The sequence below is a fragment of the Fusarium redolens genome (assembly GCF_020744475.1).
Source record: "Fusarium redolens strain MPI-CAGE-AT-0023 chromosome Unknown BKA55scaffold_10, whole genome shotgun sequence".
In the NCBI taxonomy this organism is placed as follows: Eukaryota; Fungi; Ascomycota; class Sordariomycetes; order Hypocreales; family Nectriaceae; genus Fusarium; species Fusarium redolens.
Genome location: NW_025763673.1, coordinates 588,722 through 609,591, shown reverse-complemented (window position 1 = coordinate 609,591; position 20,870 = coordinate 588,722). Strand labels below are relative to the sequence as shown.

General features: G+C 46.7%; 6 protein-coding genes across 6 annotated transcripts; 2 read left to right on the top strand and 4 right to left on the bottom strand.

Annotated features, from left to right (window-relative positions):
• Positions 1-283: 283 nt before the first annotated feature.
• BKA55DRAFT_514599 (uncharacterized protein) lies at positions 284-1,148 on the top strand (the record flags this gene model as incomplete). The annotated part of the gene is made up of 2 exons (XM_046187975.1): positions 284-386; positions 439-1,148. 2 exons carry the CDS (start codon positions 284-286, stop codon positions 1,146-1,148), a joined length of 813 nt encoding a protein of 270 aa, XP_046047968.1.
• Positions 1,149-1,988: 840 nt separating this feature from the next.
• On the top strand, positions 1,989-3,062 carry BKA55DRAFT_514170 (uncharacterized protein; the record flags this gene model as incomplete). Its single annotated transcript, XM_046187952.1, has 1 exon — positions 1,989-3,062. One exon carries the CDS (start codon positions 1,989-1,991, stop codon positions 3,060-3,062), a length of 1,074 nt encoding a protein of 357 aa, XP_046047967.1.
• Positions 3,063-3,868: 806 nt separating this feature from the next.
• Positions 3,869-5,479, bottom strand: BKA55DRAFT_571668 (uncharacterized protein). Its single transcript, XM_046193091.1, has one exon. The coding sequence runs from the start codon at positions 5,147-5,149 to the stop codon at positions 4,298-4,300; it is 852 nt and encodes a 283-aa protein (XP_046047966.1). The 5' UTR covers positions 5,150-5,479; the 3' UTR covers positions 3,869-4,297.
• A 6,081-nt stretch (positions 5,480-11,560) lies between these two features.
• On the bottom strand, positions 11,561-13,801 carry BKA55DRAFT_595063 (uncharacterized protein; the record flags this gene model as incomplete). Its single annotated transcript, XM_046195746.1, has 4 exons — positions 11,561-11,584; positions 11,810-11,929; positions 11,986-13,183; positions 13,713-13,801. 4 exons carry the CDS (start codon positions 13,799-13,801, stop codon positions 11,561-11,563), a joined length of 1,431 nt encoding a protein of 476 aa, XP_046047965.1.
• Positions 13,802-14,807: 1,006 nt separating this feature from the next.
• BKA55DRAFT_515445 (major facilitator superfamily domain-containing protein) lies at positions 14,808-15,642 on the bottom strand (the record flags this gene model as incomplete). The annotated part of the gene is made up of 2 exons (XM_046188015.1): positions 14,808-15,354; positions 15,410-15,642. Coding segments are annotated over 2 exons (780 nt in total), but the record flags the coding sequence as incomplete, so codon positions are not given.
• Positions 15,643-18,516: 2,874 nt separating this feature from the next.
• On the bottom strand, positions 18,517-19,344 carry BKA55DRAFT_540690 (major facilitator superfamily domain-containing protein; the record flags this gene model as incomplete). The annotated part of the gene is made up of 1 exon (XM_046190293.1): positions 18,517-19,344. One exon carries the CDS (start codon positions 19,342-19,344, stop codon positions 18,517-18,519), a length of 828 nt encoding a protein of 275 aa, XP_046047963.1.
• Between the last annotated feature and the right edge of the window lie 1,526 nt (positions 19,345-20,870).

The window sequence follows — 20,870 nt, the reverse complement described above, 5'->3', positions numbered from 1 at the left end:
TTACGCGCTAACACAAATCCGGATTGGCAAGGGTTATATTCGAGACACGATGTAGTATTACCAATCTTCAATATATACTCTCATAGAGTAGATGCAAGGGACCTTGCTCAAGCCACGTATGTACGAGTTCAAGGAAGAGAACATATAATACCCGGAAATCCTCGACTTGAAAATGAGCCCTTACTTTAGTCTAAACATTTACATGCCAGACTCAACAACCCCACATATTCCTATAATACCAGATCCAGCATCTCGACTTCTTTCATTAGAATAAACATCAATCATGCCTCAGGAGAAGCCAACTATTGCATGCTTCGGAGCTACCGGCGGGTGCGTAGCCGCGGCCTTAACAAGCGCACTGAAAGATGGCTTCTATTGCACAGCTCGTACGCCCTCAGCTTCACTCCTCCAGGATGGCTTATAGCTAACTATGTCCAGTTGCGAGGACCCCAGAGAAGCTGCGCAGTATCTTAATTGACGAGCACAAAATCCCGTTGGCCACCATCAACCAATATCTTACGATCTACGAAGGAGATATCAAGGATCCAGCCATCGTCCAAAAAGCTCTTATCAGCCCAACTCACACCGCCTCCGTTGTCGATTTTATTCTGAGTGGTGTTGGCGCCTATCCAACTTTCCAATGGAGCCTCATGAGACCCTTTCCACTCACAGATCCTACCATCACCGAAGATGCTATGAACACCATATATGCCGCTCTGTCCAGCCTTTCTGCCTCTTCTATCACTAATACGAGTGCCGGACAGAAACCTCTTCTAGTGGCAATTAGTACGGCAGGCTGTGGGCGAAATAGAGGGATTCCCTTACCAATTTACCTTCCGTACCACTACCTTCTTGGGGGACCTCTGGCCGATAAGAAACGCATGGAAAAGGTGATCATGGCAGGGAAGAACGATTATATCCGGGATTTCGTTATCATGCGGCCATTGATTTTGACAGATGGAGAGGCGAAAGGTGAAAACCAGCTCAGAGTAGGCTGGGAATGGGGCACTGATGATGGAAAGGGTGAATGTGAAGAGCCAGGTCCCGAGATTGGTTATTTTGTCAGTCGAAAGGATGTTGGGAAGTGGATGTTTGATAACGTCGTCGTTCAGGGTGGCTGGGAAGGGAAGTGTGTGTATTTGACCTAGGTACTATTAAGAGGCGATTGAACAGTAATCGCCTAATAAATTGGGTTATCTCGCTTAGAATTTGGACTTGAATCGGTTGGGCTTGGGCCGAGTTGCTGATTGGCTTAAAATAACCCCAACTCCACACTTGGGGTTAGCTAGTGTGAGCTTGGGGTTAGTATAATGCAGAGGAAAGGGGACTTTAGTTAATAGAGAAAAACAATAAGACTTCTTCTCTCTTTACTTTCTATTATTAAGATTAAAGAGGCGATATTAAATAACAATGGAGGACATCGTACAGCTCAATCAGGATTATCAAATACTCATCTGCCGGCTATGTCAAGCAGCCGTTCGGCCCGGCAGCAGCATTGAGTCACATTTTCGACGGCAGCATCAGCTCAAGGGACAAGTGCTCAAGGATATCATAGACTACTATGGTGCACTAGAACTAGCTGACCCGAAGCGTATTGCAGCACCAGAAGATAACGGCCTCTGACCCAACCTAGTGCTCCATACCAAAATAAATTCTACGTAGAATTCATTTGTTTTATGTCAAGCAACCCAGGGTAGAATTGATTTTTACAGGGGGGTAGAATTTAATTTCTAGACCCACCTGACAGGGAGTAGGCTTGAGTTTCACAGGGGGTAGACTTCATTTATGCTAGGGTAGACTTCATTTAGACCAGGGTCAATTAAGACGCGTAGTTGGTGAGAGGGCGCGAGTATGCGTAATTCACAGTGTACATTTACTAGTAATAATCTTCTTAAATAGTTTATAGAGATCTTCCCCTTAACCAAGACCGAGATATAGGGAAGCATATACCTAATCGCAGTATAACAAGTTTCTTGCTAATGAAGACAATGGACCCTAGTAAGCAGTCTCAATCGTCCAACCCAATCTACCCATTCGTTATTCTTCCAGATTATCAACTTCTAGTGTGCAAGTTATGCGGATTTGCAACCCTACCTAACGAGGTCAACACACACCTCAGGACACAACACAACAACATTTCTCTGGAATGTCGGCGCAGGTTGGTAGAGCAGGTCAAAGAAATCCCAAATCTTCTCCAAGGCCAAGCTAAGCTTCGACTACCACGCATACCGATTGAACCGATTTCTTGCCTTGCTGCACCGAGATTGGACGGACTGAAGTGCCGGACATGTGGACGTATGTTCCGCCAAGCCCAAAAGATGAGGCTCCATTGTACGAAGGAGCACCTCTGGAAAAACCCACGAGACAGAGGAAGGCCAATATCAGGTGTGGAGCCGTCTGCTGAGTTGCCATGGATCGAGGGCGTCGCCTGTCAACGGTTCTTCCCTTCTCGGGAAGGTAGTAGATGGTTCGAGGTCCTTCGAGAAACTGGAAAATCGAAGAAGGGAGCGAGACTTGCAAAATCATCTCGGCCTGATATGAGCCAAGATATCCGAAGTCTGAACTGCGAGGCGCGCGCCCATCTAAGTGATGTATTAGAGCGAGAGGAGAAGTATTTTGACCGGATGAATCAGCCACACATGAGTGCCAAGGACTTGGGCAGCCATGCTCTTGCATCTACCGGTCTATGGCCAGAGAGAACTCAATGGCGGGTCATCTTTGAAAACGCTCGACGTGATATCTTTCAAGCAATGACGCGGTTACCAAATCGACATTCATTGATGTCAGACTATGTTATGGCACAAGGATGCCGGCAAGGAGACCTGTGTGTTAGGAGCTCCTACGTGGATGAACAGAAAATATCATGTACCATGAAGGTGTTAGACTTGGTGATAGATCGCTGCGAGAACACAGTCCGTTACACCAGTCGCACCCTACTCTTCTATTCCCAATTGTCGTGTACCCCTAATTGTCGCGTACCCCTGCCCACTTCGTACGTATATTTCTATCTCCAGTCCATTCCCATACACCCATACTATGGCAACTTATCTTTCCCGTTTTGATCGGCGGTCTGCGGGCGTGTTACTCACATGTGTGAACGCATACTTGAGCTTTCTTACATTATGGACACTTCCTACTGTAATTTTCATCCGAGATTTATTTTAGTGATCCTTAAAAGCTGATTCTTTACAAGGACTAGCAGAATATAACCGCCTTTCACTGTGGAATTTGAAGCTCTCTTGTACTACGATCCTTCTTTGCGTATTATTGTCTCAAAATAGTGTGGTATAATACTGCAAAATAATATCGGCTAGCATATCTGAGAACACTAGAACTCAATGCGTGCCTTTTACGTCGCTGCTATTAAGCGATATAAAAGAAGTTTTGACTATCTACCTCTCGTATAGGGTCCCCGGTGAGCTATCTAGCATAGTGCGATTATTACCGATCGCCTGTCCGATTCATCCCTTGGTATTCTCTATAGTGGAATCTGCTGTCTACTTTATTGGGATTATTGATACCAGTACCTATATCTGCCTAGGTCGTATAGCATTAGAGGATTATTTTCAAAAGGTTCATAATTAACTATTGCGCTAACCTGAGCGTCGACAAATTGGAGAGGTTGGAGAGATTAAGGCTTCGGTCTAGACCGGATTGGTCCGGACTCCAGTCACTTGCCAAACCCTTTTTTACGGCTTACGATGTAGGTATGGCAGAGGTATATGGTTTCAGGTTCGCTATCTCCATTGGCGGAGCTGCACAACTTCCGCAACCTTAGTCAAAAGGTGGCAAAACTTGAACCGTCTCCATTCGTCCTAGATCTCGTCTAGGTATTTCGTACATTCGTTAGTTAACCATTCACGTGTTAGCCAATTTTAGGGTTAGCGAAGAGAGCTTTATGTATCGGAATGCAATACTTGAGGTTAAAATATGCTTTAAATCTATGGTATACAGAACTTCAATCTCGAATTAATCTGTTTTCGGTTGACAGATGCAACACCAAGCCAATATACTTTTTGTCGGACAAGTTGCATGGTCCGCTAGTCGATGGAGATTATGCTGATAGAACATCATCTTCTCAACTCTTCCCGCTTTAGAAAAGGCAAGAATTCAAGTAACGATTGCGTTGTTCAGGATCTGAAAGTACCTCGTATGCGGCCTGGAGCTTCTTAAACTTCTGAGTTTTCTTGGGGTTATCGCCACTTTTGTCCGGGTACCATTTTAATGCTAAAGCACGATAATAGGGGGCTAAAATCTCATCAATGTTCTCTGAAGTTCTAGGATCGAGGCCAAATATCTAGAAATATCCTTTTGGATCACCGAATGATAGCTTCGTTGTGGTTGGCTTCGTGGTCAATGATGGGGGCAATTCTTCCAAGCGCTCGATGTATGCTCGCTGTTGGCGAACCAGAGCGATCAAAGACTCTTTGGAAAAGGATTCCAGTTCATCGCAAACTCCTCCAACGCCAGTTGTAGCACCAACGCGAGATTGGAAACTAGACGGTCTGGCGTTTTTGGTACTTGTACGGTAGCTTGCCTTAATACCGAACAACTCTCTTTTCTGTATCCAATCCAGTTGGCTTAGTTGAACTAGCAAATGAAAAACAAGTTTTATTGATTCGCGGTTTCTTTTTGCATAATCATCGCCCATGAAGCTGGGTTTGTTGGGCAGCGCCACGACTGCCACGTTGAGGCGTAAGAAACTCAGTAAGATCTGCACAGTCTCAGCTTGGTAGTGGTGAAGTAACATAGATAGTCCTCCATCGAAATCGATCTGGCCGTACAGCGGCTGCATGCGAAATATACTCCGGATTGTGGAATTTCGGATGAAAAGATCATTCTGGGGTGTTCCCCCTTTTTCCGTCGCATGCTTGATAAACGATCCGGGAATCAAGTCTTCCACGAACTCTGACTCGTTCAACAAGAAGCCTTCGTTGTAAGCAGAGAATGCCGCGGCGACGGAGTCGATATCAAAACTATAAAGCAGCTTTAAGACTTTAACTCTAGCGGCGGTGGAAATGGCTTCCTCATCAGATCTAACTATATCCAGGGCCAGATAAGCGAGCAGTGAAAGTCGGAAATTGATGTGAGCACTCTCACTCCGTGGAAGTTTCAAATGTCTGGTCTGAATTCCAGCACTCTGATACATTCTGTCTGTGTATATTTTCGTCTGATGTCTTGACTCTGCATTATTATCTCCATTTAAAGCCTCGAGGATGTCGGCATATAATAGGTGGTGTTCTCTGAGGAAGTTCAAGCGCTCCTCCGCAGGCGTGATATTTAGGCCATAAGAGTTCAAGCATATGGTATAATCAAATTCGAAAAAATAACGTAATGCAGTAAGACTATAAGGGATCCTGAAACGAAATGGATTATAGCGACCCAATATCTTCTCATCATTCTTTTTTCATGGATAAAATGAAATCCTTTCGGATCCGAGATGCTCCATAGGATATTGTTGAATGTTGGAGGGTTCACCCTCAACTTCAGGATTAAGGTTCAGGATTAAAGTTTGAAGTCCTAAACTTAGATCGTAGGACTTTCATCTAGGACTTTCTAGGACTCAAGTCCTAGAAGGAACCAGTCGAAGATAAGGTCTCAATAGTCCTTCGATTGCGACAGAATCAAGAAATATACACGATTCACCTTAATATCTGACAGATATGGAGATTTGCTGCTTTTCGGTTCTCTCTGTGGATAATTGTCTTCAATGAGGGTACGGACCGCAGCGATGTATTTTGTATTAACGACTTCTGAAAGATCCCAATCAATATGCTCGTATGCCATTTTAATGCGTCAAAAGAGAATAACTAGTGTCGAACTTACTTGGGTCTTCAGAGTGATAAACCAATCCGAGTTTTTAGACAGAGGCGAGAAGGTTAGTGTCGCAGCCCAACATGAGGTTAGGAACGGCCCTGACATGGCATAGGTACCGGACCTGCATTCCACCAATGGGTACGATTGAAAGAGCGCTAGCCAAACACGCTCCCCTCTTTTCGATATACCCGTTGACTCATGCCATTGTGAAAGCGGTCTTGCTATTGGCCTATTCTGTAGAATGTCACTTTTAATATCGTGGGTCGTATCTGGGCCAATTGCCGTACCCCACGATCATTTCAAAGAATAAACAGAAAAGATTACAGCCTCATCTTTTAGTAAAGTTTGACGTTTGAAAGTAAGAAGAGAAATTTTGGAGTTTTCGAAGTACGCGGTGTAAAACTGCGCCTTTTTGATCGCCAACTGTCAGCCAAGTGTTCATAGTGCAGTGCCTAGTTCTTGTTAGTGCTAACCATATCGCCTATTGGCTGAAATTACCTCAACTTGCGGGGTAAAGGATTTTCTACAGGCGTTACGAAGGAACGGGTTCATTAGTCAACACACAAGGTGAGCTTAAGCCAAGCTGCCATCGAATGGCTGTGGTGTTTCACATTTGTGTATTGCATTACAAAGCCATGACTAACGCTTACATGAACGCAAGGCGATGCGGTCAAAGAATCGCATATCAGCGCTGACTTCAATTCAAGTAAGTCAAGTTCGGGGGTGTAACTTGATTACTTGAAATAAAATCGTCCGTGAACTTACTTAACTTGAATTGAATTGATATACTTGAATTGAAAGCGCTGACCTGAGGCCAGGATAAAGCTATTGGTACTCTCACGCCTCCCCTCCATCCCAGCCCATCAGGTCCCCACCAAAGCTGACGACCTCGCCCACAGTGATCGCTTGATGGCCTAGCCAATTCCGTAGACACTGTATTTCCTCTATTATCTCGGGGCTTAAGCTGTGCCTTTGCGAGCTTATTGTCAACTTTGTGACACTAAACGTCCGCTCAGGATCGACAGACATAGCAGGAATTGCCAGGATGTCGAGGGCAAACTTGCTCAAACGTGGATATTCTTCTTGGTGTTCCTTCCACCATAGAATGGGGTTCAAGTTCTCTCGCCGGACTGGCCCTTGCCTCATATAAACTCCAAGCTCATCTTCTTCCTCCATCATGTACCGATCGTAGCTCTGCATCCACTGGTCGAATTGGCTGGGCTCGTCTTGCCGCATCGCTTTTCCTATCATGGTTCTCGCTGCCTCAGACTGCTCCTTACGGGGATACTGTTGTTCAAAGAATTCCCGGACACTGTTCTTAGCATCCCGTAGCCACACTAGTTGCTCGTGGCTAGTCCAGTTAGCCTCAAGCCAAGACACGTTCCAGCGCGGGTGTAGAATAACGGCAGCCGGGTAAAGTGGCGATTGGCCAAGTAGACTGTAATACTCGTCAAGTTTTGACCAACAGTTATTGATAGAGATTTGTATGCATCGTCGGTGGTCATCATCAAGACTCTCAGCTTGCGAGAATGCACCGGTATATTCGTCTCGAGTGTGCTGTGGCAAGTGTTTCTCGCGTCCGCGACCCTGGTCAGCTCGTGGAGGACTACATCCTGCGAAAGTCTTAGTAAAATAGACATAAGAAGAGCGAATATGAACTGGAAAGCTGTACTCGTGGTTGCCGAGGCTCTGGCAATCTGTAGCTCATCAGCAGTGCCATCCGGGGGCGAGAATATCAGCTTTTGCTCCTCGAAGAAGTTGAGCAAATATTCCATTCCGATCATCACTTCCCACAAGGCGCCGTAACGGCCTTCTTTAGCCCAGCCCTGGCACCTCATGGTGATCTCGTAGAGTGGTTTTAGTAGACTCTGTATCTCCGCCAAGAGAAGCCAGTCCTGCTGTGAAAGGTGATCTTGGACAGGCACCCGTTGTCGGGGCTCTGCTGCCTTCATGTCGAGATATGTGATGAAATGGTCAATCTGCTCTCGTTTTCGAATTGCACGCTGGATCATCATAAACGTCGAATTCCATCTGGTTTCATTGTTCTGCATCAGTTCGAGATCGATGGCAGCTCGGTCCTCCTCAAAGAGGTGATAATCGTCTTCATCGCGCTGGCTGCATGCCAGAGATTTCATCAACTCTCGCCGTTGCGGAGAAGCCCTGACGAACCGGACGATGTTATGCAGCTTGCCCACTGCTCCCCGTTTCCGCCAAAGTCGAAGCTCACGCTCTTCAACTTGGAAAGACGCCTCGGTGAAGGCTTTTCGCTCAAACGAGTCAGGATCTTCCCCCCAGAGGAACGCTCGAGCTGCAAGGTTGACAATATGCCCAAAGCACCGTGTTCGATTGTTTCTAATATCCTCCTCGGCCATCGCAGGAGAAAGTTGACGATAGAGGCTCGCCAAGCATGTGTCATTGGACGAGACATTATCGCAGACACCCGCGCCAATCCGATCTCGTATCCCGTACTCGCCGAAGATGTCATATATTGTCGTTGCTTGGTTATCTCCGGAATGTGCTCCCCACACACGGCGCAGGGCAAGAAGTCGCGATTGGACTTGATAGGAGGCGTCGAGATAGTGAGCGTGGAGGCCAAGGAAAGCGTACCGGTTTGGAGAAGTCCACATGTCAAAGCTAAAGCTAATCTTTGTGACTGCCTTCTCCAATTGACACGATATTGCTCCCTTCTTCACCTCGAATAATTTCCGCATGGTATCACGCACCGACTGCCGGCTCCACGGCACCTCTTTCGCCAATGACGCATCGTGTAAGTCGAGCATTCGTCGCAAGTACGGATTCGACGGCGCCGTGAAAGGAAGATTGGCAGTAACGATCCAGCCGACCGTCAGCTCCTTCGCTTTATTGACATTGGATCTTGCAGTAGGAAGCTCCAGGCAGCGCCGTTTCGAAGGGGGCTGACTGTCAGCGCGAGACGAATCTTCGTACGCATTGCCGTCCGCCTCAGTGATCATATGTGACCTATATCCAGTAAGGCGCTGAAAAGGAATAAATGTCGGACTCATACGCATGTCATATACCTTCGGAGATGTTCAATTGGCGACGTGGTGTTTGTCGCGACGAACAACGAGCTCTTCCCGCGTTCATCACATTTCGAGCAAGCCCAGTAGGTTTGCAACGTCCGCAAATCAGGGCTGACTTCCGTGAGGAAGAATCCGTAGGCTTGAATCCAGCTCCGCCGGCCTTTGCGATTCTTGTTGGCAATATACTCCTCTGGTATATACCTCTTGCAGCCGATCTGAACCGTTGGGAGGTCAGCAAGAGTCGTTCTCCCAGATTCAGACTTGATGGACGCAGCGTCAAGCTGCTGTTTCAGTGATTTGCGCTGACTGCTAATGCCCAGGAGCGTTTCTAGCGACTGCTGTTGTGCTGTCATAGCGGATCATTGGCGAACCGCGGATCGTGGATGCTTCTCACACAGATTTGGGTTCTGAGTCAGCTGCGACACGTCTCGAACACGCGGGCGAACAAAACAATAAATCCGCGACACTCCTACCGTGTCCCTGGATCATCATTGGTGCAATCAGCTCGGGGCCACATTCCGGACCACATCAAATTCATTACCCCACACCTTGGGCCCGACGAACCCCGAAGGGCCTCGTCACTCCCAGGACCGTCGCACAGGAAAACCCATAAAATACAGTATTTCAAGTAAATCAAGTAAATCAAGTTTGAGGCATTATGAACTTACTTACTTGAAACATATAGGGCCGTCAACTTACTTGACTTACTTGAAATACTTGACTTGATACTTGAATTGAGGTCAGCGCTGACTGGCCCTGCTACCCCCAGGGCCAAAACCATTAACAGATACATGGGGAATATCTACAGTACTTCCCAAAATGGACACAATGTCCTGCACGTTCATGACTACCCTACTCCCCCGATTACACCGTACAGTAACTGCTGGATGGGAAGCCAGAGCCTGCCTCGGATGCCCAGACTTCCACCCAATGACGCTATATGCGATCGATACTATGGCTTTGGGACCGCTTCGTAGCTTGATCTAAGTGAAGGTGGGTGGTCTAGTGTCAAGGACTACGTCTTGGTCTCGGTAATTGAAAGAAAGTTTGGGGCCCCTGAGAGGATAATAAATCCTATATGTAGTGTAGGGGCCAGAATGGCGTCGTTTGGAGCAAAGCTGGGTCGTACCGGTATAGTCAAGGCAATGGCATACATGATTTCAGTTCTCACTATTGCATCTTCGGACGTACTGCATGACTACAAATGCTTACTGTACAAGAGCTGTGTTAATATCTAAGTACCGTAAATTACAAACACTGCTGAGGTGCCATGTTGACAGATTAGTAGATTGAGTTGGTTTGGGGGAATTCCAATCCCCTCCGCCCCCTACATCATCTGCCTCTGTTGGGTTGTAATTCTATGATAATTGAGTCCCTACGTCCTATTATATGTGTATCTCACGTAAGCTGCTCATTATTACATATTACACCACTCACCTGATGTTGATGACGTGAAGTTGTTAGTCTTGAGATCGGGCCACACAGCTCTCCAGTGTTAGTAGAGAATGTACTGTGAGAACATTGACAGTTCTGGAAATGGAGTCATTGTGAAGAGATTATATAAGGTCTAGGAAGATATCTATACCACCTATATTAGTTTGGTATTGCTTTGGTACGTCGACGCATCTGCCTAGTAGCTAGGGTCTTGTCTAGAATCCGTGAAGTGATGCCACCCAATCGATGTCTGCCTACATTACCAGTAACCCTGTGATTGACTGATATGAGTGCGCGTCCGAGGGTTTTCTCTTCAATAGTGAGACTCTGTTGACTACAGCAACCCAAATGTCGGGCAAAATAAAGGCAAATCAGTTAATATGCATAAATATGCTCAAAGCGGGGATGGTAGGATACCCAGATCAGTGGTGCGATGAAACGATCTCGTATGGCGACTAGCCCCATAGCTTAGGTCTTATTTTAGTTGTGAACTCCAGATGGAGCCGAGGTGGATCTTTCACTGATTATCCCCTCAACCGCCGACGATATCCGCAGTCAAGCTGAAACTCCATTCTTTACCTTCACCCCTTGTTCTGTTTATGTTATGACACTTCGATAGTTTATTTAATCGTGGAGACCAAGGAAAAGAGGTATTCTTTTCTGGCGGATTTCAACGTTTTTTAACATCACACTTCTACATCTCATAACAAAATAAGCCACGACCAACAGTCTCAATCAGTACTTGACAAATGCTTCTTGAGCATCTACCAAGTTGCGTCCGATCGCCAGCACCTAGCACTCATTCTAGCAGCCCCCGACTTTTTTGTTTCACGCTGTGCAGGAAGACGTAAGATTCCAAGGGTGATGTGAAAATAAAAAGTGCTCAATAGTGAAAACACTGTTTCTGCCTAGTCCAAATGTGGACAACAGTTCGGCATTGTGAGTGTGTCACAGTATGTACTCGAGAAGATGGTGGCGACGATTATGTAGCAAGTTGGGAAATAAGCGCATTAGTGATTAGCGCTCTTTCGGCAAAACTGAGCCGCGTAGTAGTCAGTATTGTATCGTATTCAATCCATCATCTAGACCTGTGTAGTGCATCCAACACGCACGGTGGTGCGGCCATCTGTTCCAGACCCGTTTGTTATCCCTGAAGATTAGTTTCAAAATCCCCTTGGCTTACATTCTATGTTTCCCACCTAACGCATAATGCCGCTACGACTTGGAGAGTATCTACCCTGAAATCATCAGAGTACCATCTTTTAATTTTATGGTGATTTTTCTGGGCTGATCTTTTCGTAATTACAGTATATTTTCGATCACAAAACTTGGCACAAGGTCAAATGTCAACTTAAGAAGACACGGGAGTAAGGAGGTACATGTCATTGACCATAAATTCAATTAATCAGAGTCTAGATCTCCAATACTTGTGAATCCTTCAAATCCTGGATCTACTGTTTGGCCGCAATCATCTGCCATATGATCTTTCTGACATTCTAATCAATTTGGGTTCTTACAGCGTGTGTAATCACCATAGTGACATCTTTCATCACACGGGCGTTTTTCGCTTGCACATCGGCACGTTTTGCATTTTGAAGCGGTTTGATCACAATCGCAGCCGTCCTTGAGCCACTAGACTTTCGTTAGCACTGCCTCATCGCCCTTTCATCAATTGCAGATATCGCTTGCTCACCTCCAGGATTTCTAGGCATTCGTGAAGATGTTCATCTGGCGGCCACGTATAGGCTTTCGATCCTCTTCTCCATAGAGCTAGAATTATTGTCATCTTTTCAATAAATTGGCGCGAAAAGGACTCATTTGTAATCTCTGGATATTCGATTTCTGCCTTGGTATATCTTAGTATATTATGAAGTTGGGAACTATGCCAATGCATTGTCCCTGTCATCAAACAGTCTGAGACTGTGATCGGCGCGTGCAATGTACCAGGTGGCTGGATGAGAGTATACCCAGGTGCGATATAAACAGGAATGCCACCATCGGGGACTTGGCCCGTCTCCCTCCATGTCTGGAGACCGTCAATCCCCAAACCTGGCCACATGAGCCACAGCTTGTGCCCTTCCTCGTTGAAGATTGTTGTATATACATAGTGATGATCGACATGCGGGAGATGCACCGCCCCTTGGCTGGCGAGTAAGTGAAAAGAAGTTGATTCGTCCAGGTCCGTGGATTCTGTGCGATACTCCCTTTTACCGTTTTCTTCACGTGAGAGCTCTAGTATCTTGAAGTCTTTGCGATTCGCCAAGAATCCCGGGACAGCATTGTCCTTAATCCCGTTGAGGTTGAGGAAGTTTAATGGGTAAATTCGGCTTCCGTTTCGTTGCATCTTCTGTCGGCTCTTGAACATGTCTATGGCAGAACTCGAAGGGATTCTCTCAGCAACTCTGCCTTTGTTCTTGATGTTTTTGCCGAAATCGTGGACATCAAGATTTGCTCGAGTTTCGAGAATGCCTAAGAACCAATCTATGGAGATATGTTGCTGAGTACTTGACTCGACCACAAGGACTGGAAAACATGGGGGCCCTTTATCGAATATCTTGCGTGCATCGTCCTCTGAGCAAACCACAAGTTTCTTACTCAAGCTGCCGCTAGGTCTTAATCGAAGCACTTCTCTAGCAGTGAGCGGTTTCTGAATTGTGCAGTTTTCCAGCATTTCAACGATTTGAGTGACATCTTCTCGTGTGCGTGTGTTAGTCTCCGAATATTCGAGCTGTTTTCGGAGGACAGAGATGGCCTTTTCATGATATTTTTGGGCCACTCTTACATATTCACCGACCAGGTCAGCCATGGAGTTTGACGACATGTTGATATGGAGTGAGTTCTCAACAGGCTTGTGTAGAGTGAGAATGGCATTCAATTTGAAGCGAGTAGACCTATTTATTGATTCAAATGCAAATATTTTGCAGTTGTTTCGTTGAGATTATCCATACTAATTATAGCACACTTGTGAAAACTGGAGCAACAATGCAGCTACACGATCTCAGTTGACGGAGGTCACAGCCATAGAAGCGTCAGCTATGTTGTGATACAATACGTTACTGGAAATACTGAAAATACTAATCTCGGCCTCGTGGAGATGCGGCGCGTCTAAGGAACGCTGAAAAGGATAGTAACGTGGTAAGCTCTGTATAAGTACTCTATATTTGGAATTACGCCCGGACCTCTTGGTCTTGAGTAGTCACATGAATGCAAAGAACAAAGGCTTACATACATTTACTGCTAACATCATATCATGCCCTGATAGCGATATGTGAGTCATGATGGCTCAAATCTGTATTCAACTTGGCAGACAAAGGTATCATTACATTCAAATTCATTCCGGTAGCCAAAAGGTTAAGTACGTCGATAGTGCCATGCCTTGTGGATTAATGGGAGATGGCAAAATCAATTATCAATAAATACTTTAACCTCAAACCAAGGGATAGAAGAGCATGACAAAGCATCGGTCGATCCTCTTTTGCCGCCCACACACAGATATACTCTGCTATCATGTCCGGTAGCCTAATACATGCTTTGTCACATTTGGTCCTTCTTAGTTTCTTTAAAAAAAAAAGGTGAAATAAGAGAATTCTTGCATGTATTAACTTTCAGTGAATGTCAAGTGAAATTAGAAGTCTAGCAATTTTCGACGGCAACTTCTGTATGGCTACGCTGATCTGAATCTAACCTGGTCTTGTTGTTTGCTTAATGGACTTGCTCCTGATATGTAATTGCTATTTGTTCTTCAGAGGGGCCTCCTTTGAGTCCAAGAACTCCATGAGACTCTTTCAACCGTGTGATAGGCTCCAAAGGCTTTTCACGAGGGCCGTAGAGTAGACACTGGCAGGGCAGGTTTCAGAAAGTCGGACAAGGTTCTAGTAAGTGAGATATGACAAAAGCGAATAGAATGGAGCGGGGATTGATTGGTAAGTGTGTAAAGGGATTAGCAAGATGTCAAGGCACATGGAGCTGTTCTTCATACGACCATCCCCCATCGCTGCCCTTTTCAGTCTGAGCTATCTTCGTTAGCTCTGTTATGGTCGGGATCTAGTTTACCAAGAAAGACAAAATGCCGGCCACAAATTGTGTATAATCTGCTCAAATTCACGGTGGGGAAGTGGCAGACTGTGTTTGGCCTACATGGATATCCCTCTGGGAGCAATGCAATTTCTTTCCCAGAGGTCACCATCCATCTCCTAAGGAAGGTATATACATCTCAACATATAAGTACCCAATACCGGACTGGCTGCAGCAACCTGAAGCCCCAAGGCGCCATTTGCGAACAGGGTGGGAACTCTAGGTTAAGTAGCTAGACACATGATTATACATTCTAGCGACAACAGGTAGAAGAATACCGAGATCGCCCAAATCACTGGGATGGTGGTTCACGAGATTGTGTAGTTAGAATTAATTAACATACTGGCCAATCATGGTTGGGTGTGTGGCAGTACGCCTGATGGTATGCGCACAAGTTCACTACTTTCTCAACTCTGACCTGCAGTCACCAGTGTCATCTCTTTAACAATGCCTCAACCCAACTTTGCCTGCCCGTCGAAGTCCGATCGCTCCGACAATGCTACAGACCAGCAAGAGAGCCAACATGGCCCAGAAGGTCGCTCTGTAACCCTCCATGAGGGCTTTTGTAAAAGGTTTCGCTGTCTCCTGTTGTTTTGTGACCCAGGTTGAGATGACTTGCATGAGAGCCAGTCCCATTGTGTTACCGAGCTGCGCAGCCGTGTTAAAAACAGCACCAGCGACTGCATGTTGTTCCTCAGTAAAAACCTCGGTGATAATTATGAGACCGATTGTGAAAAGAACATCGATAGAGAAAGGCATCAGGATCTGTGCAGGGAAAGCGCACTTCCAGTAAGGCCAGTCCGGCTGGATGACAGCCATAAGAAGGGGAGAGCCAGCAGATATGAGCGACGCGAAAGCGACGAGCCAATTCGCACGGATCTTGTGGACCACAAGACCCGTTGTGATATTGAGAGCGAGGCCAACCACAGTGCTTGGAAGCATGCGGATAGCCGCTTCAAGAGCCGAGAGATGCTCGATTTCTTGGAAACTAGGATGTTCGTTAGCGGAAGGGGCTTTTCGGCTGGCACTCGCTCTCTACCTACTAAAGACTCGTCACGAGATCCAGAGAGTTTAACACAGCAAAGGATAATGCAACAGTGATGCAGATGCTGGTAAAAGACAGATTCTTCCAAAGCCCATTTGGAATCAGGGCCACCCGGTTTCTTTTGACCCGAGAGTGCATCCAGTATACAAATAAGGCAGTCGCTACCATGCTGAGACTCAAGGGCACAAGGGCCAGGGGGGATCGAACTTGATCTATACCTGTGCTGATGAGGCTGTTTTGGAATTAGCTAGCAGGCTTGCAAACAGATAAATCAAATCAAATCCAACCCCCAATTTGATTTGATTTGGATACGAAAATGTGGGATTTGATTTGATTTGATTTGATTTGGATCGATTTGGATCTATTTGGATATTTGGATAACCCCACTTTTCTCCCACGATGAGATACATTGAGCTGCTCCGATAATATCCGCTTGGAGTCGGCCCCTTTGAGCTGTTACCATCTGTCCTGCAAGGCTGAATATTCGCTCCGGCTCGGTAGACATAGCGGGAATTGAAAAGACATCAATTGCCATCCGCGACAGACGTGGATACTGCCGTCTTCGGAGAAGCCAATACTGAATCGGATTATCCACCAAACAATCACCGGGGTCAGTAGTGGCCACCCACTCCGCATACTCATCGCGCGTAGCTGACGGTAAACATGCAGGCCGTGTGCTGAGCTTCCTGATTGAGGCCATAAAGTCATCTAAGTCGGTTGTCTTTCTTGGAACAGTCGGCTGCTCAGGTATCGTTTCCTGCTCGACAGGGAGATTTAGATACTCCTCCCACAGCTCTTGTACAGCTGCCTTTCCTCGTACTAGCCAGTCCGGATGATCACCCCATTGCGACTCGACGGTTGACCAGCGAAAGGCAGGGTGGAGGATAAGGGCTGCGAGATATACAGGGCTATCTTCGGTGAGGGTGTAGTATCGGTCCAGCTTCATCCAGCCAAGATTGCAACCAATCCGTAGGTGTGGTTCTTCATCTAGTTCATGTTGCACCTTGAACTCTTCCAGATGTTTCAGAAGCCACTCCATTGTGAGCAAAACCTCCCAGATCGCACCGAATTTACCTAAAAATATAAGCACAAGCTGAGTGTCAGAAGGCTAGATTCGGCTCACCTTCCTTGGGTCGGCCTTCTAGGCGCTTGGTAGCTATCTTTAACGGCTTCAATATAGCCAGATACTCCGTAATCACGGACCAGTCCTCAACAGACATCTTATCGTCAACAATCGCAGGCTTAGTTCGGCTCTTCTTGGGCATTGGCTTTGTCCCGTTTTGAGTTCTCCTGGCCACGTAGTTGTTCCATTCCGTAACTTCTGCCTGGACTAGGGAATCAAGTGCGTTCCGAAGCTGGTAGCCTCGCTCCATCATCGCCTCAGACGAGTTCCAGCGGGTAGCGTTATCCGTGACAACGTTGTAGGTTGTTTTGTCTTCAAGGTTCAACGCGGTGTTCTCAATAAGCTGGAGCTTGTGGAGCTTCTCAATGCGCTGGCCAGATCGTTGCACCCAGTGAATAATATTGTGCAGCTTGCCAAGCGGGCCTTTCGACCTCCAAAGTTTTATCTCATCGTGGATCTCTTTCTCCGCTTGGCAGTCGTCCTCAAAGGCGTCGGCGTCCGTGCCGAAGAGAATGGATCGGGCGACGAGGTTGATAATATGCCCACAGCAACGAAGCCGCCGGTGCTGCTTGTTGAAGCCGAACTCAGTGCCTAGGTCTTCAAGACACGTGTCGTTGCTCTCCGCATTGTCTGCGACAAAGTACCCAATGCGACCCTCAAACCCATATTCGTGAATTATTTCACTAACGCGATCGGCAAGGTTCTCGCCACTATGACGACCCTCGATTTGTGGCAAGCCTAGGAGGAATGTGCGAAGCTTCCCTTCGTCGTCAAGAAAGTGCACGGCAAGGCCGAGAAGGGAGGTAAACTTGCGAGAGGACCACGCATCAAAAGAGATATTAATGCGGCCAAGTGAGCGACCAAGTATCTCAGTCACGACGCCTTTGTGACGATTGAAGGACCGTACAATCCAGTCACGGATTGTGGTATGGGTAGGGAGACTTCCTGACTCGATGATAGCGCTGTTTGCGTATCCCATGAGCTCGCGGAAATACGGGCTCTCAAGCTTATTAAACGGGACGTTGTCGCAGGCCACCCAGCGTACAAGCAAATGCTGAAAACGAACAGGATCAAACGACGCTATAAATGCGTTCATCACCGCTTGGTCCTTCGGTCGACGACAGTCCAGATCAGCCATGTCGAAGAGAGTGCGTTGCTTCTTCCTCTGCGGTGACATAGGCCCGTCTCGATTGATGCGGTGGACATCTTCCATATGACCGTTTGCTTGGCTCGTAGAAGCAGCGTCGTACATATGAGTGATCGTAGCTTTCTTTCCGTGACAGTCTTTGCAGAGCCAGAATCGGCGACCAGAACCGTCTTTCTCGATATCGAATCCGTGCTCCCAGACCCATCCCGTCCGCGGCCTTCGTCTTTGTTTGCGGATGCAGTACCCTGAAAGTCGATTCCAATCGATGCCTTCGTAGCCAGTGTAGTCGACCGAGGAGGAAGTGTCTATAGTCACCTCTCTGTTGGTATCGGATGGATCGAAGCTCGGGGGGGCGTCGAGGTCACTGGAAATGGTCGAAGGAGTTATTGAAGGTATTGCTCTACAATTGGCATTCGTAGACTGAGCCATTTGGAGCAGGATTGTTGGGGATAGGTGAGGTTGCGAAGCTCAGCAGGCTACAGTCCGAGGCATACAAGCACCGTTGATATGTCGGGACGAACTGCTGGACCATGTCTCGCGAGTCGAACATGGTGCTGTGGCAGGCAGCATCAGCTGAAAGGGCGTCGCGGGTTAATTGTGAGATGCCAGTTGTTTACCAAACTGGGTAGGATCCCAGGTAGAAGTGGGGTTGAGACTCGTCTCAACGCGAATGCTGGTTGGACAACCCCTTATCCAAATGAATTCAAATATCCAAATAAATCCAGGCCTCGAGATTTGATTCGATTTGGATAATTTTTTCCGTCATTTGATTTGATTTGATTTGGATTTATTTGATTTGATTTGGATACGATTTATTTGTTTGCAAGTCTGTTAGCTAGTACATCAATCGAGAGGTATGTGCATCAACGAACCCCAAAAAGTATGTAAGTAGACTTATGGATGTCGATGCAAGTAATGCACCAACCCAGTCGACTTTCTTTTTCAGATTTCGTATCGTGATTCGTAACGAGCCGGGTCGTGCGGCTCTTGGCAATGCCCACCATCCGATGGCGAATAGTAGCAGGGTAAGGCCTCCACAGAAATACCATCCTGATCGCCATCCAAGAGTGTCGATCAATATGCCGCCCACAACGAGGCTAGATGAGAAACCTAACAGCTGGCTTAATCCTAGGCACGCAAAGGCTACGTTGCGTTCTCGACCCTGAGGCTGCACTTGGGTCACAAGGGCCACGGAACTAGACAGATGTAACGCTGTGGCAATGCCCTGCAAGGCTCGTAAGACAACAAGTTGCTCCCCATTCTTGACCAGTCCACAAGTAAGTATGAAGATACAATTCAATATGCATCCCGACAGATTCACCGGTCGCGGTCCTAAAACATCAGCGATAGCGCCCGTGAGGAGCAAAGTTGATGCAGTGGTCAGTCCTTGAACTGAAGATGGCCAGAAAGCAAGAGATGGAGGAAGTTCGAGATCCTTTGTGAGTCGAGGAAGACCAATGACTATAAGACCGTTAGATGCGCTACTGGTGATGTTCATGCCGCATAGATATGTTATTGCAGTCACTCTTCGGATGAGGGACCCAGAGACGACACTATTTGTAACAACTTCTTGAGAGAACTCATCGCCGACAGTTACCAGCTGGACGTCGCTGCCGGGTTTCAGCGATAGTGAAGATGTTGATTCGAGTGGCAGGGCTTCCATATTGGCCCTCATCGACTTCTGGCTGGATATGAAAAGTATTTATCGCTCATGAGAAATGCAAATCTATCTTCTGTAGCGCTACATGTTATAAAAGTCAAAGAAAGACCTTTTCCTGTTCTTGTAGTAGGCTGAAATAGGTTTGATCTATGGGTGAGGACCTCAAGCCCGGGAGGCAGGCTTCCGCCGTTGCAGCTAAGCTGCAGTTCCAATAAGCCACTCATTACAAGCTCAATAGCATCCAGACCCACTTGGGCACAGTAACAAATGAGAAATAATGGAAGAAAATGGCGATTATCCTTCACATTGTGGATCTTATCTTCGGCTAGGGATGCCTTTGGAGAAAACCCAATGTTCACAAGCACGTCAGCATCTGCTAACCATTTCACTGTTTTGCAGACTCCAATACTAGACTTAGGACGCGACTACGTGTCATCATTCGGAACCACCACAACTCCACACCTAGTATGTGGCTTACAACGCCAGTCGAGTGAAGCCACATCGTCGGCTTTGAGTGAAGATTGCGAAACTCTTTCAGTTATTTTTTGGATAAGAAGACGCTGGTGCAAATGCCCAAATGCAAAGCTCGATACCTTAAGTGTGCCTTTCATTGAACCTAGCTAAAGTCCCTTGACTGCTTACGGTACATGTACAAAGCAGTTTTTGTTTGCTTTTTTCGTTCGCTTTTCTTGCTGTCATCTGTACAAGCTCGTTGAACGTAGCTACGGCGGGAAATGACGCTCTTGTAGGGTGGAACGTCAGTAGAGAAATAATACCCGTTAAGATGCATAGATGACCCACCTTGGAGACTGAGAGCAAGGGAGCCTCTTTGATGAACCATTACCGATTACTCCACATACTTGGGTAGGGCCTAGAGATCGGCCCCCCGTGCTTTCGTTACTACCTTCGGTATCCGTGCCTCAAGCACGGGGGGTGCACTGACAGGGAAAAGGGGCTGCTGACAGGGAAAAAATTTAGGTACCTCAATTTAGCTGCAAAACCCGCCAAATTTTTGTAGCCTCTTTATATGCATGTCCCCGTTTCCTACACCTATGATGCCTACAATTATTTATCTACCGCAACACCACAGCCTCTATTGACATCACCACCTCAACAACAAATATTAAATCAATCACAACTATTGCAATAGTACTTCAATTAATTAAAAAAATATGACATCTGAAAGCCCAGAGCTTGCTCCATCAGCACAACAAATATATATCAATCCTGAGACTGGTTTACCACGAATTTCAGCGCTCATCATAAATCAATCAAATCAACTTTGAGGTAAAAGTTGATTTGTTTGATGGGCCTTCGGTCCAAAGTTGATTTGTTTGATTTGATTGGCTCGTCTCAATCAATTGTATGGGAGGCCTATATATTGGGTATGTGAAGGTATTACGCCGGATCCAAAGCCTCAATTACCGACCCAACTGCCCAGCTTTACCCCGCCGTGTCGGACCCAGTTCCTCAGACAATGAACTCGCTCCAGCGTGTCGGCGCCCATTGCGAGCCTTTGCGATGTTAGT

Coding starts and splice junctions, on each gene's coding strand:
- BKA55DRAFT_571668 (XM_046193091.1), bottom strand. CDS start 5,149: ATGTATCAGAGTGCTGGAATTCAGACCAGACATTTGAAACTTCCACGG.